The sequence below is a fragment of the Parasteatoda tepidariorum genome, chromosome 7 (genome assembly GCF_043381705.1).
Source record: "Parasteatoda tepidariorum isolate YZ-2023 chromosome 7, CAS_Ptep_4.0, whole genome shotgun sequence".
Lineage (NCBI taxonomy): Eukaryota > Metazoa > Arthropoda > Arachnida > Araneae > Theridiidae > Parasteatoda > Parasteatoda tepidariorum.
In genome coordinates this window covers 21,756,406-21,775,929 of record NC_092210.1, presented here as the reverse complement: position 1 = coordinate 21,775,929, position 19,524 = coordinate 21,756,406, and the positions used below count along the sequence as shown (strand labels likewise).

The 19,524-nt window shown below is 26.4% G+C and overlaps 1 protein-coding gene across 1 annotated transcript in view; it reads left to right on the top strand.

The window, feature by feature from the left end:
- The window catches only part of LOC107456814 (p21-activated protein kinase-interacting protein 1-like), a 23,156-nt gene extending 4,179 nt beyond the window's left edge, over positions 1 to 18,977 (top strand). Inside the window, exons 3-10 of the mRNA XM_016074775.3 lie at positions 1,286 to 1,403; positions 2,946 to 3,073; positions 3,162 to 3,244; positions 5,188 to 5,250; positions 11,258 to 11,355; positions 12,948 to 13,047; positions 14,020 to 14,112; positions 18,891 to 18,977. Coding sequence (XP_015930261.1) covers positions 1,286 to 1,403; positions 2,946 to 3,073; positions 3,162 to 3,244; positions 5,188 to 5,250; positions 11,258 to 11,355; positions 12,948 to 13,047; positions 14,020 to 14,100 — 671 coding nt within the window. The 3' untranslated portion in view covers positions 14,101 to 14,112; positions 18,891 to 18,977. The remainder of the gene's footprint in view (positions 1 to 1,285; positions 1,404 to 2,945; positions 3,074 to 3,161; positions 3,245 to 5,187; positions 5,251 to 11,257; positions 11,356 to 12,947; positions 13,048 to 14,019; positions 14,113 to 18,890) is intronic.
- Positions 18,978 to 19,524: the final 547 nt, after the last annotated feature.

Here is a 19,524-nt window from a genome sequence, read left to right as displayed (position 1 = left end):
AAGCCGCAACATCCAATAATTGATTAATTTTCTTAAATAGAAAAGTGGTCGAAATTTCAAAATTATATTTAAGAACAATTTAAATTTCACTGTCTAAATGCTTCTGCCACTTTAAATATTAAATAAAAGTCTCCCGGCAGAGTTGTTTTTAAATATCTAATTGATATCACAGTATTATATAGAACATTCCCCCCTACCCCGTCTTCTGCCCGAATCTTTGCTTATTCAGACTTTGTATACCTAGCTTAAAATAAGCCTTAATGCAAAATTCAAACCTGACGTTTTTATGCATCATGAATTTTATTCTCGACTTGATGCCAATCACCCTTGTTTTTTTTTTTATATATATATATATATGTACTTAGATCACTTTCCGAAATCTAGAGAGAGCAATGGAAGTCTTATTTTTCAGTACTGCTATTATCGACTAACATTTGTCGTCAAAACATTTTAGTTTAGAATGTTAAATTTTAGTCTATCTTTAACTAAAATTTAAGTCCTTGAGAATTTTATAATAAGTCTTAAAAAGTCCTTGAAAAGTACTTGAATTTTATTTTTATAGTAGAGCATGAACCCTGTCAAAGCAAAACATATTAGTTGCATTTTGAAATTTCTTTATACAAAACATAGTCTCTGTTACAAAACATTTTAAAGGAAAACTACAATTGTAAAATATCACAAATTCCTAAATATGTAACATTTTAAATCATAATGACAACTATTGTTAAATAGTGTTGTTATAGCATAAATGCAAATAAAATATTACAAACTTTTAATTTTAAAATTTAATTAGCTTTAATCCCAAGAATTGAAGCAATTTTTAGTAATGTTCGACTATCACCCAGTTCATGAACTTACACCTTAGTTTGATGTTTGTATAATTGATTTTAAGTGTAACAAAAATATTTTTTTTAAATTTCTTTGAAGTTTTTTTTTTTTTATTAATGCAAAGTAAAATTAGTAAACTATAATAAAATATATTTTGATGGATAGTTTTACAAATTCTTTTATGATTAGAACCTTTCCAAAGTTCAAAAATTATATCATTGATTTACCATTTTGCACCTCTGTGGATTTCAGCTATGTGTGGAATAAAAAATTGTTAAATTGTACCTTAAAATCTGAAATGCTTGTTCAAATCAGTTGTTCAATCACTTTAATCATAACTTTCAATAATTTAGCATAACATTGATGATAATAATACTCCTAATTTAACAATAATAACATTATTTGTTTTCTGCTCCATATTGTGTTGAACTTTGCCTGCTCTTTATTGTGTTAACAGGTTCCATTACAAGTTTGGAGTTTATTGATTCATACCTTATAAGTTCTAGTGAAGATGCAACTATCTGTATTTGGTCAACAAACAACTGGCAATGTGTAAAAACTCTTGGTGGACACAAGTAAGAAAGACTATGCAAATTAATTATGTATTTCATAATTTGTAACTTTGTCTCATTAAATGGCTATGATATTTTAATTAATAATTAGTAAATATAATTTTTGAAATACCCTGCTGCATGTTTATCAGGAAACATAAGAAACAGTTATTCTGTCCCAATAATCTTGATTTCAGTTTGTTTTATATGTATTAGCTCGTTTTCAAACTATACTCAAGTTATGAAACAATTCTCTTTATTGTTATATCCTAACCAAAAAGTGCAGAAAAAATATTAAGTTGTTGTAGAAGAATTTTTCTTATCCACAATGTATATTATTGAACAAGAGTACTTAATTGAATATTTTAGAACACCTTTACTGAATTATCTAAATTTTATTGAATTGTATTTATTGATATCTTTTATTTATTTTAAGGAAACTAATTATGAAGATCTGGTAATATTCATAATATTGGTTTTTGTTAAGAATTCGTGTTTGCTTATTGATTAACTTTTACGAAATATTATTATACTATAGAGTTATCTTGAATCAATAAGTAAGGTGAACAGAGATGTATCTACAGTTTGTGCAGCCTCAGCAAAGCAAAACATATTAGCTGCAATGTTGAATTTCTTTTAAAAAAACATATTCTCCATAAAAAAAATAAAAACTTTAAAAAAATTGAAAAAGAAAGTGAAAATTTAATTCTTCATGTTGAAAGTTATTTTTATGCTGCTTTTAGATTTACTTTTTTTAAAAATCTGATTCTTATGATTACAAGAGCACAAAATTCTAAAAATTTTGCGTTCTTGAAATTATTTCTTATAAATGTTTATGGGTGTGCATAAAAATGATGAATCTCTCTAAGTGATTGAAAAAGGCAAAATTTTAGCATTGATTTATATATCAGTTTGAAGAAATATTGATCTAATCTAAGCTTTGATTTGTTTCTACTGGCCGAACAAATATGTTTGCATGCTACATTTGAAAATAAGTACCTTCATACAATAATCAGGGGTCTGTCCAGGCCGAATTTTCTTCCGTTTAGCGGTACCTTCACAAATTCAATTTTAGGAAAAACGGTAGTTTCACAAATTCAACTTTAGGAAAAACGGTAGTTTCACAAAATACTTTTCTTAAAATTTTATTTTTGTATCCCTTAAGACACTATAAATTCATATTTTTACCATATTTTTGTGTTGATTTTTTAATATAATTTTTAATTTTTCACAAATTATGTCTAAATTTTCACAAAATAGGTACCTTTCAGAAAAACCTAGACAGACCCCTGATAATGATAAAATATGGGTACTCTTCAATTTCCAGACCAAATATGTGCTCAGATATGCAAGCTTGAATATATGATATTTGAAAACTATTCACACTCAAATGGTTAAAAAGAATATTTTTGTATTTCCATGTTTTCTAATATTCCATTTTCTCCTTCCTTGTTATTCATAAATCGGAAGTGTAATTTGAGTCATTATGAAATTGAGTTTCTTGTTATTTATTATATTAAAAAAATATCTTAATAGGAAATTTCTATTGTTTTTAATATTTAATAGGAAATCTGTTAATTGTATCTCAATTCATCCGAGTGGAAAGTTGGCTTTGTCAGTTTCGAAAGATAAAACTGTGAGAACATGGAACTTAATTAATGGTCGATCAGCCTATGCCACAAATATTAAAAAAGGTAAAATAGTGTGTTTATTTTTTACAATATTGTTGGAGCTAAATTTTATTTATAAAAAATTTGCTTTAACTTTAATTTAATTTTACAGTTGCAGAAATTGTCAAATGGACACCTGATGGATCGCAGTTTGTAGTGGCTTGCAATAATGCCCTTGATATTTATTCTGTTGGGGTATGTATTCATTTGAGTATTTATGACTTTGAAATTTCTGGAGACTGTTAGAATTTACTGGGTTAAATAAAATATTCTCTTAATTTTCATGTTTTTCTAAACGCTCTTAAAAATTATGAAAATTCTTGAAAAATCCCCGTCTGATTATGGTTTTCATATAAATTATTTTTTGCTGAAGTATTTGAATCATTATCACATCTTATTAATAAAATAAGTCTAAAATAGAATGTAAGAAATCTTTATTTTGTATAAATAGAAAAAAATTTATATATTTTATTAAAATCATATTTTTTGTAATTTTTAAGAATTGTTTTTAAAATTTAAAGTTTTGATTAGTTAAGTTTTAAAAATATAGTTATAACTGAAATACTTTTATGATTATTTCATTTGTGCGTGATTACATTTGTAGCGCTACATGTAAATGCTTGATTATATTATTTATGCTTGATTAATTGAAAATTGAATAGAAATGTTAGTCATGATTATCTACCAAAAAACAGATTAACAAACAAATAAAAAAAATTAATTTAATATTTTTTTATTTTTTAACATTTGAAATGACAAGACAAAGTGTTTCTTTATGCTTTACTTTTATTGTAGGCTCACAAATATTTCTGTGTAGAATTCCAACTGCATTGAATCTATTATTATTTTTTGAAACAAATAAACAAAACGCTTAGTAAGTTTCAAATATATTTTAAAACTATGGAAACCATTGAAAAAGTTTAAAATATCTTTTTATAATGCTTCATAGTAAAAAGAATTATTTGGGTCAAATGGGGATTTGAATCAAATTGGATTTTATTGACACAAGTCAATCTAGGAAGAAAAATTTCTTTATTGATCCTTATCGAAATTCTGACCTATGGATGGTATTTTCAATAGAAATGTAAACAATAACAATCTCGAGCTCGGCACCTACTCTAGTTTGCAGCTGCTTACTACATGTTATTCTGATAGGCGATGTTTTCAAACGGATAATTTTGTTTTCAATAAAAGAAATAAACTAGATAATTTCCGAGCTCAAATCTGCTGTATTTCGTAAGATATTAATGTTATTATGTAATTCTTTGAAGTTTGGAGTGAAAATTTGTTTTAGTTATTTTGTTATTTATTATTAAAAAAGGTGACATGGTTGCTAGATTTTGAATAACTCGCTTTTTTGGCAGTCTTGATTTGGCCTCTTTCCATTTGTTTATTACTGTTTGTTCCTGTTGCAAGTTGTGCACCATCTTTCTTTAGTGTTAACACTTTTAGTATTGTAAACAGTATTGTTAGCATTGTAAACATAAGTAATCAAATGCATTGTTTGCAAGAATCTCAAAACACAATGATGCCAAATGGCTTTAAAATACAACTGAAACAGTAACCCTCAAATTTAGGCAGTCCCAAACTTGCAGCGCTCCCTAGTGTAGAAAACACCATCCATAAATAAAGAGCTTTCGTAAAATATTGACCTCTAAAATTAGTTTTTTTTTATGAAATTCCTACTACAAACTGCTTATTTTTTTACATACATAATTAATGTTCTGTTTGTATTCTTATAACTTTGAAAACAATTATATATGAATAAGCCTCAAAAACTGCATTTAATCTATCTTATATTCCTATATAAATGTATTTTTTCATGTCACTTATATACTTTGTAGAAGTAAAATAATGGCAAAATTAATTTTCATAACATCTCAAACTCTTTCTTAAAAGATTCCTGAAATGTGACTCAGGCAGACTCTTCTAGATTGATGCTTGGTTAACACTTTTTTGTGATTATTTATTGCTTCAATATATAATCATAACATTATATAGCAACATATTTCGTTTCATTATTTTACAATAAAATAATTTTTTTAGATTATCTATATTTCCTATATTACTCTTTATAGTGATTAATTGAGATCATCAGAAATATATTGCATTTATAGCTGTTTTCACTTTATTTACAGGATGCTGCAGTTAGATTGACTATCAACTTTGAAACAAAAATTTGTGATTTTACTTTTATTAAAGTAAGTAACTTTTTTTTTAAGAAAAAAAAATTATTTATTCCATATTTATGCTTTTCAAATATTTTTTTATGAATTTCATATTTTTTTTAGGCAAGTATCATATTAGATTTTTATTATATTGATAATTGTAACAATGAATGTGTTGTTCCACAGTTGGTTTTAATGGGGTTTTTTTTTTCGTATTTAAAATCATAATCAGAATTGTAAAATATTCTAGTTTAATGTGTAACTAAGCCTCTTATATCCTATCCACTGCCTATCCACTTTTACAAATTTGTTTTATTTTATTAATGTTATTTTAAAAATTCATTTATTAAAAGTTGTTACTTCTCTAGTAGAAGAGTTTGTTTTGATGCATTTAATATTTTAACTTGAAGTTTCTTATAAAACCAACTTCCTCTGTGGAATTAAAGACAAAAAATCCTATTTATTCTGTAAATAAAATGCATACTTAAATATTTTAAAATACTTTTTATAAACAATGCAAAAATATTGTAGGTGAAGGAGTAAGCAAGGTAATACAATGCATTATATTGTTCATTTATTAATATTTTTCCTAAATAGTTATCCTTTTTTATATAAAGATGGGGGGGGGAGGAATATTGAATAATACATATTTTGATAATGTTTACAAAAAGGAAACATCATCCAACTTTCTGCTTTTGCTCAATCTTCTTAAATCAAATGATCTTTTTTTATTGATTTAAAAAAAAGAAGCAACTCTAGCAAAACTAGATAATTTTTTAGATAAAATAGATATTTTTCCGAATCTTATGATTGCTTACTAGGTTGTGGAAAGAAACAAATTTTCACAAAAGTATAAATCATGATTGTGATATTTAACTTGACTATTGAATAGAGGTTTTATTTAAATTATTTAAAACAAAGTTTAAAATCAGACAATCATTTTTTAATTTGATATTTTCATGTAAAGACTAAATTTTGCTTAATAAGTAGGTTTTTTCAAATACTTTATACATGCATATTTATGTTTCCTAAATATAAGAATAAGGTGTAATGTGTATTGCTTCATTACTAATAAAAGAAATGGTTATGAGAATAATTATTTCATCCATTTTTCTACCGCCTGAATGCTTAATGAATCGCATTATGATTAAGTTGCTGAAATGATTCTTTGTAAAATGTAAAGCATAATACCTTTAGTACACTGATTAGTTCTATCTTATGAATGAATGCATAATTAATGAATGGAATTTCAAAAGCATTATATGCATTCATGAAATGTAGTACATGATATGTTCATTCATATTTTGCAATGTGTGAATTCTTTACATGTCTTACAATATAGAAAAAATCTTCTTCTTTTATCTTTACATTTATTACTGTTAGCTTTTGAAAAAATAAATTTAATGAACATACAAAAATATCAATTAAGTTTGATGATTATGAATGAATTAACAATCAATATATACAATGTGCATTCATATTCCATTGATTAACAATTTCATTATATAATTTAATCTTATGTAATTTACAAAGTTTTTACTACATAAAGTATTAACAAACAAATATACAAATATTAAATAAAATATATTTTTAATACTCATTAAAATGTTAAATATAAACCAAATCTCAAGTGTCGTGACAATTTCATTAAACTAAGAATTCAAAATTTTAAACTCTCTTTATGTTTTTATTGAAATATTTAAACATAAAGAATTTCTGCTTTTTAGTCTCTAAGTGATTTTATAATTTTTATTGAATTTAAAATAAAAAAATTCTCCTTCTGTCATAAGAGAAGCAGTAAATAATTACATGAGATGTTTTGGCTTTCAACTGATATTCTAAATTATAGTTTTCTTCTAAATTATATTGTCGATGTTCTAAACATTGTCTTGAAACATAATTTATTTTTATTTTTTTGCCAAAGGCACATAAGATGAAGATTTATCTGAAATTTTGCAAGTATACAAATATAATCGAAAGCTTAAAATAAAATTGGCATATTTTGAACTGATATTTTCAAATACTCATTACAGACATTTTTATTTTTAATTGAAAAATTCATTTCCGCACTCTTGGTCTAAAAATATTATTTATCATATTCATTTTTAAATACTGGATATATATATATATCTGTTGATGTATTTATACCCTGAGGGGTTTGTGTAATGTGTATGCATTAGAGGGGAAATAAGCTTGTTTATTGAAAAAGGTTTTGGGCTCAGACTCACATCATAAAATCTACTACATACTACTTTTAAACAAAAGTTTGGCTGAGTTATTAAATTTAAAAATGCAAAATTTATATGGTATAAAAAATTGCAATGGTCTACTGCTCCTGTTTGATGCTTTTGCTTGTTTAGACATCAAAGGCTGAGTGACGCGATTACAAAATTTGCCCTTTATCAGACATTTATATCTTAGGCTGAGATATAAATTCTCGCTTTGATTACCAAAAGCGAGCCCAAACGGATCTTATATGCATCTGACACATAATTTGTTTAATAGATAAGTTATGTATTATAATTTAGCTGTATGTTTTTTTTTTTTTTAATCATGTACTCTTTTTTATGTGTTTATTCATTTATATTAAATTTTGCTTGTAGAAATTAGATTACTAAAATATGTTTTACTCATAAATTTGTTTAAAAAGTTACGAAGTTTAATTTATAAAACAATAAGTTGAGGGTTTGAATGAAAAGATAGTGTCATATCTTTCATTTCTTATCCTAGATTGTCATGATATATAATCAAAATCATTGTGAAAAATGTAATATTTCACATTAAGGTTCAAAAGTGTATATTTCACTGTTACACAGAAATCGACATTAAGTCCCGTAAGCACTTATATGTTTTTGAAATGGATGTTTTTATAAACTTACTTGCCTGTGTAGAGTCCTATTTAGAAATCATATTTTTCTTGCTTGAAAATTGTATTCACTCTTTTAGTGATCCTTTATATTTGCAATCCCATAGTGTGACTCATTTTTGAGTTAAAACTTGTGATATTTGCATAAATTAGCATTACATATGTTATAGGTTAAAAATGGCTGACCAAAATCAGTATTTTATTTTTCTGCTATAAAGTATTATTTTTAAGAGACTCTTATGCATATATTAAAATTATAAAAAAAAGTTGCATTATTATTGATTGCGCTATTAGTTAATAATTGTTTTTAAAATTAATAATTGCTTTTTATAGTTTTTTGTTTTTTTAATTGTTAGTATATATTCACAATACTTTTGTGCATTCATGATATAATCTCATGTTACAATGTCCATTTTCGGATGAAAGGGTTCATCAAACCGAGGATCAACTGTATCAATTGCTCTTACTTTAATATTTAATCTTTTAATATCTGTCTTGTATTTTTTTTTTTTTTTTTTTTTTTTTTTTTTTTTTTTTTTTTTTAAGGTTTTTATGATTTTGCATATTTCTTATTCAATATACAATTATATTTTCAGCTTTTGAGAAGTTTAAAAAAACACCAACAATTCACAGAGTTTTTTTTTTAGTTTTTTTTTGTCACTTTAGTTCTATTCTGCAGTTAAATAATGTGCTTAAAAATTTCTGCATGAAAAATAGGTTTAGTAACTGCTCTCCCAAATGTCAAATAAAGATGAAAAAAAAAAACGAAAAAAAATGCTTTTTTTTTTATTATGATGGACTAACATTTAAATATGCTTAATGTATTGATTTTAATTTGTCTATAGATTGACAAATGATAGGAAAAGCTAAATTTCTTCCAAATTTTGTATCTGTAAACTTTAAGCATTTAAAAAAAAGGAAGAATTGTAGTTCCATTGTATTGTAACTATAAACAATTAAATATGTTTGATTTATTCATTTAAGTTTATTTACAATATAACAGTTGATATCAGAGTTGGCCGTCGATTACTGTAATCGATTACAACTGTAATTGATTACAGATAATTACAGCTATGTAATTTACTTGTAATCACGATTACAAGTAATCAAAATTTTTGATTACATCAGAGTGGAGCAAAAATGTAATCGATTACATTTTTCAATAACAGTAATAAATTACTTGTAATCATGATTACAAATTTTGATTACAGCTGTAATCATGATTACATAGTCGATTACAATAATCAATTACTTGTAATCGTGATTACAACTTTCAAAAGATTTTGATTACAGCCGTAATCATGATTACAATTTTGATTACAGTAATCAATTACTTGTAATCATGATTCCAAGTAATTGCGATTACAAGTAATCACAACAAAAGCGATTACGGGTAATTATGATTGCAAGTAATCAAAATATATGATTACATGTAATTGTGATTACTTGTAATCAAACTATACGATTACAAGTTATTACGATTGTATACTATATGCAAATTTATTATGTAAGTATGCATGAGTTTACATATTTTTATGTACATAGAATGTACGCATGCATGAACGTATAATTTGCGATTCCTATATATACAATGTATGCACAAGCGTTGTTTGTACCTACAATATTCATAATTATATTGTAATATACTTAATGCAATGCGCATATGCTTAGTACGTATAATTATGCATTTATGATACATGTACACATGTATGTTAGTTTATACAAAAAGGCAGTGTTTTGTATCTTTGTATACATAGATAATATATGTATGAAATTATATGAAAATAATGTTTATGCGTTTGCATGCTTTTATGTACTTAAGTACATACATTGTATAAATTTGCGATAATAGCACGTATATACAATGTACGTATGTATATAAAATTTTACGTATTTACGTACAATATGTAAGAATGTTATTTAAAGGTGCAATATATGCACATTTATATGTACATTGATATATGTACACGCAAAGTATGTACTTATGTACAACATACGTATGTACTTGTATAACTACATACTTTGTTAATACTTATGCATATGTGATGTATGGATGTACAAAAAAATAGTTATATGCACAATGTACGCATGTACATACAATGTATACATGTACATAATTACAAGTAATGTATAAATACATGCGTACATTTAAATATATGTAATTACAATACACACATACATTGTGCATACATTAAAAAAATGTATAAGTAAAGTTAATAAAGTTTGCTTTAAAATGTATTCTAAGGCATATAAAACTCGACCTCATATTTTTTAGAAAGTGAACGATAATTTTGTTTTAAATTTCTAAATATTATTTCCACACATAAAATTTACCGTTTTTTTTTACCATTTAAAAAATTTCTATGAATCATGCATTATGTTATAAAATAAAAATAAATCTGCATTGTCAAACATTTCATGAAAATACCTGAAAATAATTTTTTATTCGAAGAATTTCAAAATGATATAGAACAATTAAAGCTGAAAACTAAATTTAAATATTGTTTGATTTTGTCATTTAACTTGCTTGAGTCATTAAAAGTTAACTTACATACATTTTATTTGTTGCATTGTACACATATTTAGACATAAATGTAATATGTATATGTGTAATGTATGTACGCATGTACAATGTATGTACATACATCCATGTATTGTACATGCATATATAGTACATATGGATATGCATACATGGAACATTCGTGCATTGCACATGTGTGGATTCGGAGCTAATAGAGTCAAGTGGACTGTAACGTTTGGTAACTTTTTATTGAATGAGAAAAGAACGCTAGAAAGCTACGCTTGGCGCATTACAATCTCGCCAATTAGGGCGCGGACAGTAATCACGATTATAAGTAATTGATTACTGTAATTAATATTGTAATCATGATTACAGCTGTAATCAAAATTTTTGAAAATTGTAATCATGATTACAAGTAATTGATTACTGTAATAAAAAAATGTAATCGATTACATTTTTGGCCAACTCTGGTTGATATCCTCCTTTTTGTTGTGAAATATTTTTATAATAGAAAATTATAAGGCACAGCTCAAAATTTTAAAACTATGAATTTCAAGTAATAGGAACAGAAGAATAGATGAAGTGAAATTTTTATTGTAATATTCAACAATTATATTTGTCTGATTCATTTTTTTTTACGTATTTGTTTGTAGGATGACATAATTGCTGTTGGTGGAGAAAATGAATCTATTCACTTTTATGATCTGAATTCTGGAAATTTATGTCATACAATAAATGCTCATACTAATAGGTATAGTGAAAGTTTATGTTATTCAATCATCTCTCATACTTAAAGGTATAGGAAAAGTTTATGTTATTCCATAAATGTATATTTTAGTAGGTATATTAAAATTTTATGCTTTAAAATGTAACAATTGAGAAATGCTCTATTTACCACAGAACATAAGAAATATCTACAAAAAGCCTTTAGCCTATCTTTTTAAATTTATCAAAGTTTGATGACTTTGAATCATGCAAGTGGTTTAACTCAAGTGCACAATATGAAATATCAAATGTTTTACCAAATATTCTTTTCATTAATTTGAATACAAAATACTGGGGAAATTTAATTTATCATTATAATTTATCAAAATTATTGAAGTACATAAATCTTTATCAATAGAAATGTCACAAATGAAAAATAAAATTTAGAATGATGAATTTAATGTGCCATCAGAATTCAAGACACTAAAAAGGTTTAATTTTTTTTTTTTTTAATATTTTTAAAAAAGTCAACTTTTTAAAATTTATATTGAATTACTTCTATTTTTTTAAAGATACTTTGAGAAATTTTATTCTACACTTGATTGAATTATTTAAATATAATTACAAGTGAAATATCATTAAATCTTGACAGTTTATTTAAAATTGTATTAATCTATTCATGGTCACTGTTTTATGGTAAATAAATGCAAGATTCAAAATTATTGAAGATGGAAAAGTATCATTATTAATAACTGAAGAACAGGCTAAAATAAACCACAAAATTTTCTATTTTTTTTCTTTTTCTAATCAACTTTTGAAATGATAAAATAAATGTAGATACCATATGCCTTAATGGTAAGTTGACAAAATATATCAGTATAGTATAACTATTTAATTACATTATTACACCAATTTTATATATATATAAAATCACACTTTAAGAAAATATTTGAATTTATCATGATGCTATATTTTTAATACCATACAGAATAATTTCATTTTAAAGTATATACTTGAATTTTCAAATCTATCAAACCTGGAATTGGCAGAATTTTTTAAAACAGTCATATTTCTTTGTAAAATTTTCCATATTCAATAGCTACTTTTTCTGAAGATTAAAAAAATTGAACTTAAGTTTCACACTGTTCTTTATAATCATTCTGAAAAATTCAAATTTTAAAATGGCTCTTCAAAAGTGCTGTGCAAGCATATTACAAACGAAGTACTAATGTAATTTTATGAAATGAATTTTTAATAAATTTTATAATTATGAAAATCAATAAAGAAATCTTAAAATAATTTATATTTAAATGCTTTGTAAATTTTTTGAATAGATGATTTCTCTCTATTATTGATGATATTATTTGATGCAAATATACAAATATTATTTGATGCAAATCAATGATTTTTTTGCTTTTGTTCCGCAATCAATTTTTCTACTCCTATCTATCATTTCTACTTATCCAACAAAAACAAGATTAAAAAACAGATTATTTTTTATTTACTGATTGTTTTTTATTTTTTTCATTGCGGAGCAATTTTTTTTCAAATGCTATAGCAGTTTATTCTTTTTTTTCTCACCTTTATTAAACTATCAAACATTTTAAAAATAATATGGTTTGTTGACATTCTTTTCAGAATCAAAGCATTGAAATGCGTTTCAGCTATTGATGAAAAATTTCTAGTTTCTGCCTCTAGCAATGGATGTATTAGGGTGTGGCATATTACGGAAGATAAGGTATGATTTGGAAGTTTGCTTACACACTTCTTTATATAATATGTATATTATATAAAGAAGTGTGTAAAATCTAGCAATTTTTTTTATTTTTTACCAATATCTTTAATTTAAAAATGTGTAGAGGTATCATCTAAGGCAGTGTTTCCCAAACTTATGACTTTTTTGTACCCTTTCTAAATTTTTCGTAATGCTGTGTAACACTAATAAAAAAATGAATGTATTTTTTTAAAAATATGTTTATTTTTCTTTTTTGGTACAAAGTTTTGTGGATACTAACCAGCGATCCATATTCTACGTTAAATATAAGAATTATATTTCATAAAAATAATCAAAATAAGTAGAATTTATTACAAACCTTTGCTATAAAAAAATTGCACAAAAGTTAAAAATCACAACTGGCTGTTGACACCACTAATTTATTAACTGTTAACTCTGCAAAAAGTAGCCAATAGAAAAATTCGTAATCGTAAATTTTCATGACTAGCTTTGTTTTTAAATAAATTTTTTGAAATTTTTGTTTGTTGCAAGATATTTCGCATAAGAACGCATACCCCCACTAAACTGTTCTCGTACCCCTGGGAGTACATGTACCACACTTTGGGAAACACTGATCTAAGGAATGTGTAAGGTAAAAAATGCAAAATGTGTGAAGATCTACAGATTTGAGTCGCCAAAAAATTTTAGTTGGTACCTTTATTTTCTTTTTGAACTGCAAGCTGCATTTTTAAGTTTTCACCTGCAACCTTTTTTTTGCCTGACAAGGCTAAAAAAAGCAACTATTTTCAAAAGAAGCAGACTATTGGGAAACTTTTCTGTGCTCCTGGTGATGTTTTTTTAGTATAAATAAGGTCTATCTGAATGAGTTGAATCTAAATTGGTGTTTGTCATTTCTAAATTTAATAATAACTATTTGTATCACTACTTTTTTTTTACTGTAAATGTGTCTGTATTAATTCATCATCTTTTTCTTAGGAGTCTTTAAGACTTAGAAAAATAGCAAAAGCTCAGACTGGAAATAGATTGACATCTATGACTGTGATGCTAAAAAATTAAAAACTGTTCAAGGTATGTTTCAAACTTTGTATATAACTCTCAATTCTCATGCACAAAATATTCACTATTTACAAAAGTTCTTTCTGTACTTTTCTAAATTATTTGTTTATATTTACTGCATACCTTTTAAATTTCTTAATTTAAAAAATCTAATGGATCTGTTTCTACCTGTTTCTTTCCTAATGGTAAAATTATATGAAAAACAGGTACAGTGTAAAGTCGCGTATCCGGAATCGGTGGGACTTCCAGAAGTCCGTATAATAGATTTTTCCGTATAATAGACCCCCAAGGTAAACAAAGCTTAAAATGATTTAATAAACGATCTGAATCTAAGAAGCAAAAAATAAATAAACGTTATTTTTAAGGGGAACAATGTTTTAGCATTAGAATATCTAAATCAAATATAAAATATTAGAAAAAAAATATTATTGCTGAAAATATGGAAAACAAAAAAAATTTAACAGTTATGAAAATATTAATCCGCCATTTTGAACTAGAACGATTCAAGCAGGAAGGGGAAATTCATGTCATTCTGGAACAAAGCTTAAAATGATCTAAATCTAAGAAGCAAAAAATAAATAAACATTATTTTTAAGGGGAATAATGTTTTAGTATTAGAATATCTAATCAATAAAATATGAAATATTAGAAAAAAAATATTATTGCTTAAAATATAGAAAACGAAAAAAAATTGACATATGAAAATAATAATCCGCCATTTTTAACTAGAATGATTCAAGCAAGAAAGGGAAATTCCCGTCATTCATTAAGGTGGGTAGGTGGAGGAGAAAAATTCATTTCCTCCTTATTTGTGAAAGAAAATAAGTGTAAAGAGGAGATCATTTAAGTTGAGGGTGGGGAAGTAACAAATTATTGTTTTCTCTCCAATCATTGGCTATCAATCAAGCATAAAGGCGGGACACGCTGATCGGGTTCTCTTTATTTTTTCTTTTATGACTGAAAGAATCTGCTAAAGAAAGAATGTTACCCCCTTTTCCCCCCGCCTCCTAAATATTACATGGTATGGGGAAGAACGAATGTTTTGTTTCTCAAGGACGTGTATCCTTTTAGACCTATTCAAATTTTCCATTTTGACTCCCCCTCCACCTTAACGCTTGCCCCGTTTACCCTTTTCCACAGTATTTCTTCTTTCAATAAAAAGGTTCCAGGAAATGCCTCTTTTACTAGCCACCTGCATGGGAAAGGAGGGGGGAGGGGACTCAGTTGCGGTCTTTTGAAAACAAATCTCCCTCTTTTTCCTACATTCCAAGGGAGGAGCGTCACTAACGGTCACTCAATGGTCTTGGTAGATCTTCACTTCCCCTTTCTGGTGATTTATGGGTTTGATGCATGAATCAGAGGTTCAGTGCAAGCTAGAAAAAAGAGAAAATGTGTCAAAAGATCTTCTTCTTTTTTTCTTTTTTTTTTTAGGAAAGGGGAAGATGGAGAGATGTTTGTTTATTTTGATTGTTAAAAAGTGTCCGGGAAATCGACCCTTCCGGGAAAGGAACGTCCGGATATGGGACGTTACACTGTAATACATAGTCTACAGTAAATATGTAGGATAACAAACTTAACGTATCATTCCTTTGTTTATATATATATAAATTACATCGTGCACCTTTCTTGAAGTATTCATATACTCAATTTCTTTTTTTATGTCAGACAAAAACTATAAAATTAATTCTGGATTAGATCATGTAGATACAGCTTTTTTTCATTTAAATTTTTTACAAATTGTTTATAATATTTTTTATTACTTGAGACTATGTTTATCAAACTTATGCTAAGTTATACCTCCAGGAGAGACACCCTCTATGTAGCGACCTTCTCTATTTACGACCACTTTTGAGAGACACAAAAATTTTTCCATAGACTTTGTGTTGAAGAAAACATTTACAGGGTGGCCACCCACCTGGAAAATCTGGAATTATCAGGGAATTTTTTTTATACTGGAAAAGTCAGGGAAATTTTGATAAAAACCTGGAAAAATCATGGAATTTTAAAGAAAGGCTGGAATTTTTCTTAATTTGAATTATTTTACCATCCGATATATTCACTTTATTTAAACTGAAGTTTATCGTCAAGCAGTTGAAGTATCATCAACTTAGTAATACTTTGCTTGCATTCAAGTTCTTTCCATTATTACCCTGCTAAATTAGAATTTAGCTGAATTACTAGAAAATTAGTAAATTTAAGGAAATATTGCTTAAATATGAGTTTTATTTACATTGTTGTTAATATATCTTACATAATTAAAATTAGTAGTGATTTTTCAACTAACTTTTACAAGATGGAAAATTGTATAAAACACATTGATCCATCCATTCCAACAGGAAAAAGAAGGCAATTAAAAACACATTTGGGTCACTGTATTTGCTATTTGGTGCATTTTGTACAAAACTAGCACTTTGAAACATTTTTTTTTCATTAAAAGTAATGTATTTCGCAAGCTAAATATATTATTTTCTTCACATCTATTCAAGATGATACATTAAAAAAATAACAATTTTGAATCAAATACTTTATAATATTGACACTTTTCTTGTATTTACCTGCACTTTATGAGAAAAGAAAATACACTGACCTGGAAATTTTAAGATTGTTACTGGAAAAATCAGGGAAATCTGAAACCTGATTTGAGTGACCACCCTGTTATGAGAGACCATTAAAATCTTCCCCCTGCAACCATGCAAAACTTCTACACCAGATGAGGAAAAGGTCAATACAGGAAGCACGAAAAGGAGCTCTTTTTGATGATCTCTGAAAGAGATCTGCAACCTCATGTTGCAGTCAAATTGCATAAAAGACAATGATTTATTTATTTCTAAAGTTGAATGATTTATTTTTGATTTATCAATAGTTTTTATAGTTGATTATTTCATGGATTATTTTTTGAGTTGAAAGTTAAATTAGAAAGAAAAGTTTATTTTATAAAAAACTAAGCATCTCAAACAAATAACTGCTTCTCATCTTTTAAAGGTAACTAATTGTTATGACATAAAATCAAAGCCAAACTTAAAAATATAATTTATTTATTCATTTAAAATAGTTCTATCATTCATAATTGGTAAATTTGTTTTTACACATCATATCGGTATGGGTCCTTTCTATTGATGCTACATTTTATTTATCATTTTTCATGACATCAGCACACATGGTATTTCTGTAACAAGAAAATTACACTTACTGTAATTTAGAATAATAGATTTAATATACCATCAAAAATCAAGACACTAAGAAGGTTTCATTTTTTTTTTTTAAGAAACTTTGAGAAAGTTTATTCAACAATTGATTGAATTTTGTAGATATAATTATAATTGAAATATAATTAAATTAATTCTTAACAATTCATATAAAACTGTATTACATTACTAAAAATTGTTTTATGATTAATGCAAGATTCAAAATGACTGTAGATAGAAAAGTAATCGTTTAACAACTAATTGTTTAAAATCATTTGCAAAAAATCATGTACCTTTGATAACATTTTGAAGTCGACGGAGGTAACCTTTAAGAATACCAATCTCCATTTAACAACCAACAGTGCAGAGATCGGTCACTCCCGAGAAGTTTCACTGTATATCAGGGATGATTGTATTCTGGATGTACTCCGGAATTCCAGGGTTTTCGTGTAATCTGTCCAGGTCTAGAAACTAGGAGCAGGGAGTGTGATTTTTTGCAGAATTCCGCGTATCTGAAGACTACTGATTTGCGTAAGTCCGCAAATTATAAGTCCGCAACTTATAATCCAACGGAATTTTCACTGCCATCAAAAATCTAAAGTAAGAATTAAGTTCTACAATCTAAAATTTAAATTTTGAAACTTTCGTTAAATTGCGTTAACAAAACAAGCTACTCTTCTGTAATGTTATTTGTTTATCGGATTTTTATCGTTTTTAATATTTGAAACTATGCCCTATTCCGCTAATATCGCAATTCATAACCACGCAATTTAATATCGATTTTCGTATTTACCTGAATTAAATCATTCATTGTGAATCATATTCAGGCGATTTAAAAATCTTACATCTTGATTCATATTCACGGGATTTAAAAATCCAACATCGCAATTTATGTTTACATATTTTTAAAATCAATATCGCGATTCCTCTTCATTCAAATTTAAAATCCAATATTGCTGGACATATTTACAGGATCTAAAAATCGTGCATCGCTATTCGTATTTACGCGTTTCAAAAATTCGGTATTGCGATAATTATATCCAATAAATTTTTTCTAATATTGTGTTAATATAGCCAAAGCAAAATATATCAATACAATTATTATTTATATGTACCACGGGTGATTGTGGCAGGAAGTGGAAAACCCTGAAAATTTTATGAGCAAAAACTCAATAACAAGATATCAATTTAGGTACTATTCATATTTAATATAATTTTTTGAACTAAGATTTCTAATTAAATTACCTTTCAATAAAACACACTTTTATAGTAACAAATTTAAGAAAAATTTAGTTCTTACAAGAATCATGATATCGGATTTTAAGAATGCGAAATCTCAAATCACGATAGTGGGTTTTGAAATCGTGTGAATATGAATCACGTTATTGGATTTAGGAAGGCAATAATACGTGTAAGCTGCTGACTAGATAATATCTTTTCTTGTTTTATTTTCCAACTTTTATTTATTTTTCTTTTATAAAAAATCTTCATATCTTTTTCCATATTTTATCTATATTTTTACTTATATATTATATATATATGATTTATTGTGATTTTCAGTCATGACTGTTCTAAATTATTTTGATTGTTTATATATTTTTTCAGGTAATAGAGGAAAATGTAAATAAAGAATAATCAAAGAAAATTTTGTAATATTTTCATTGAATGTAAATAAATGCTATTCTTTGCTTATTGGCAGCTCTCTAGCCGATTTATTCCATTTATTGATCTCTCTGAAATTAAAACCTGATAGTGAACAAATATCTAAAATTACCTTTTCTATAAATTTTATGGCATTTGGTTGTCATTACAATGGCCCAGGAATCTAATTCCAGTTAAGGCTTACAGCCCAAGCAGATTCAGTTTGATAGGATGTAGCCTTCTATGTAGAAAAGGCAACCGGTCTGCTATGCATGCGATGGTCTGAAAATTGAACTTCAATGGAACTTGTACTTCCATGACACTAACTAACAAATTGGCCATAGTGATAGTGCATACTGTGATTGCTGATTATTTTCTAATATCAAACATTCCAGTTATTACAGTAATTTTCAGTAAGGCTGCCCCCACGAAAAACATATCTAAAATTTTTTATTATCGCATACCTGCACTTCCAATTTTAGCCACTATTACGGAGAAAACAGGCATTTTAAGCACAAGAAGGTAAGAAATAAATTTTGACAGTGGCGTATCACATATGAATTCGAACTAAAATTCTTCCCAGCCTAAAATATGTGTG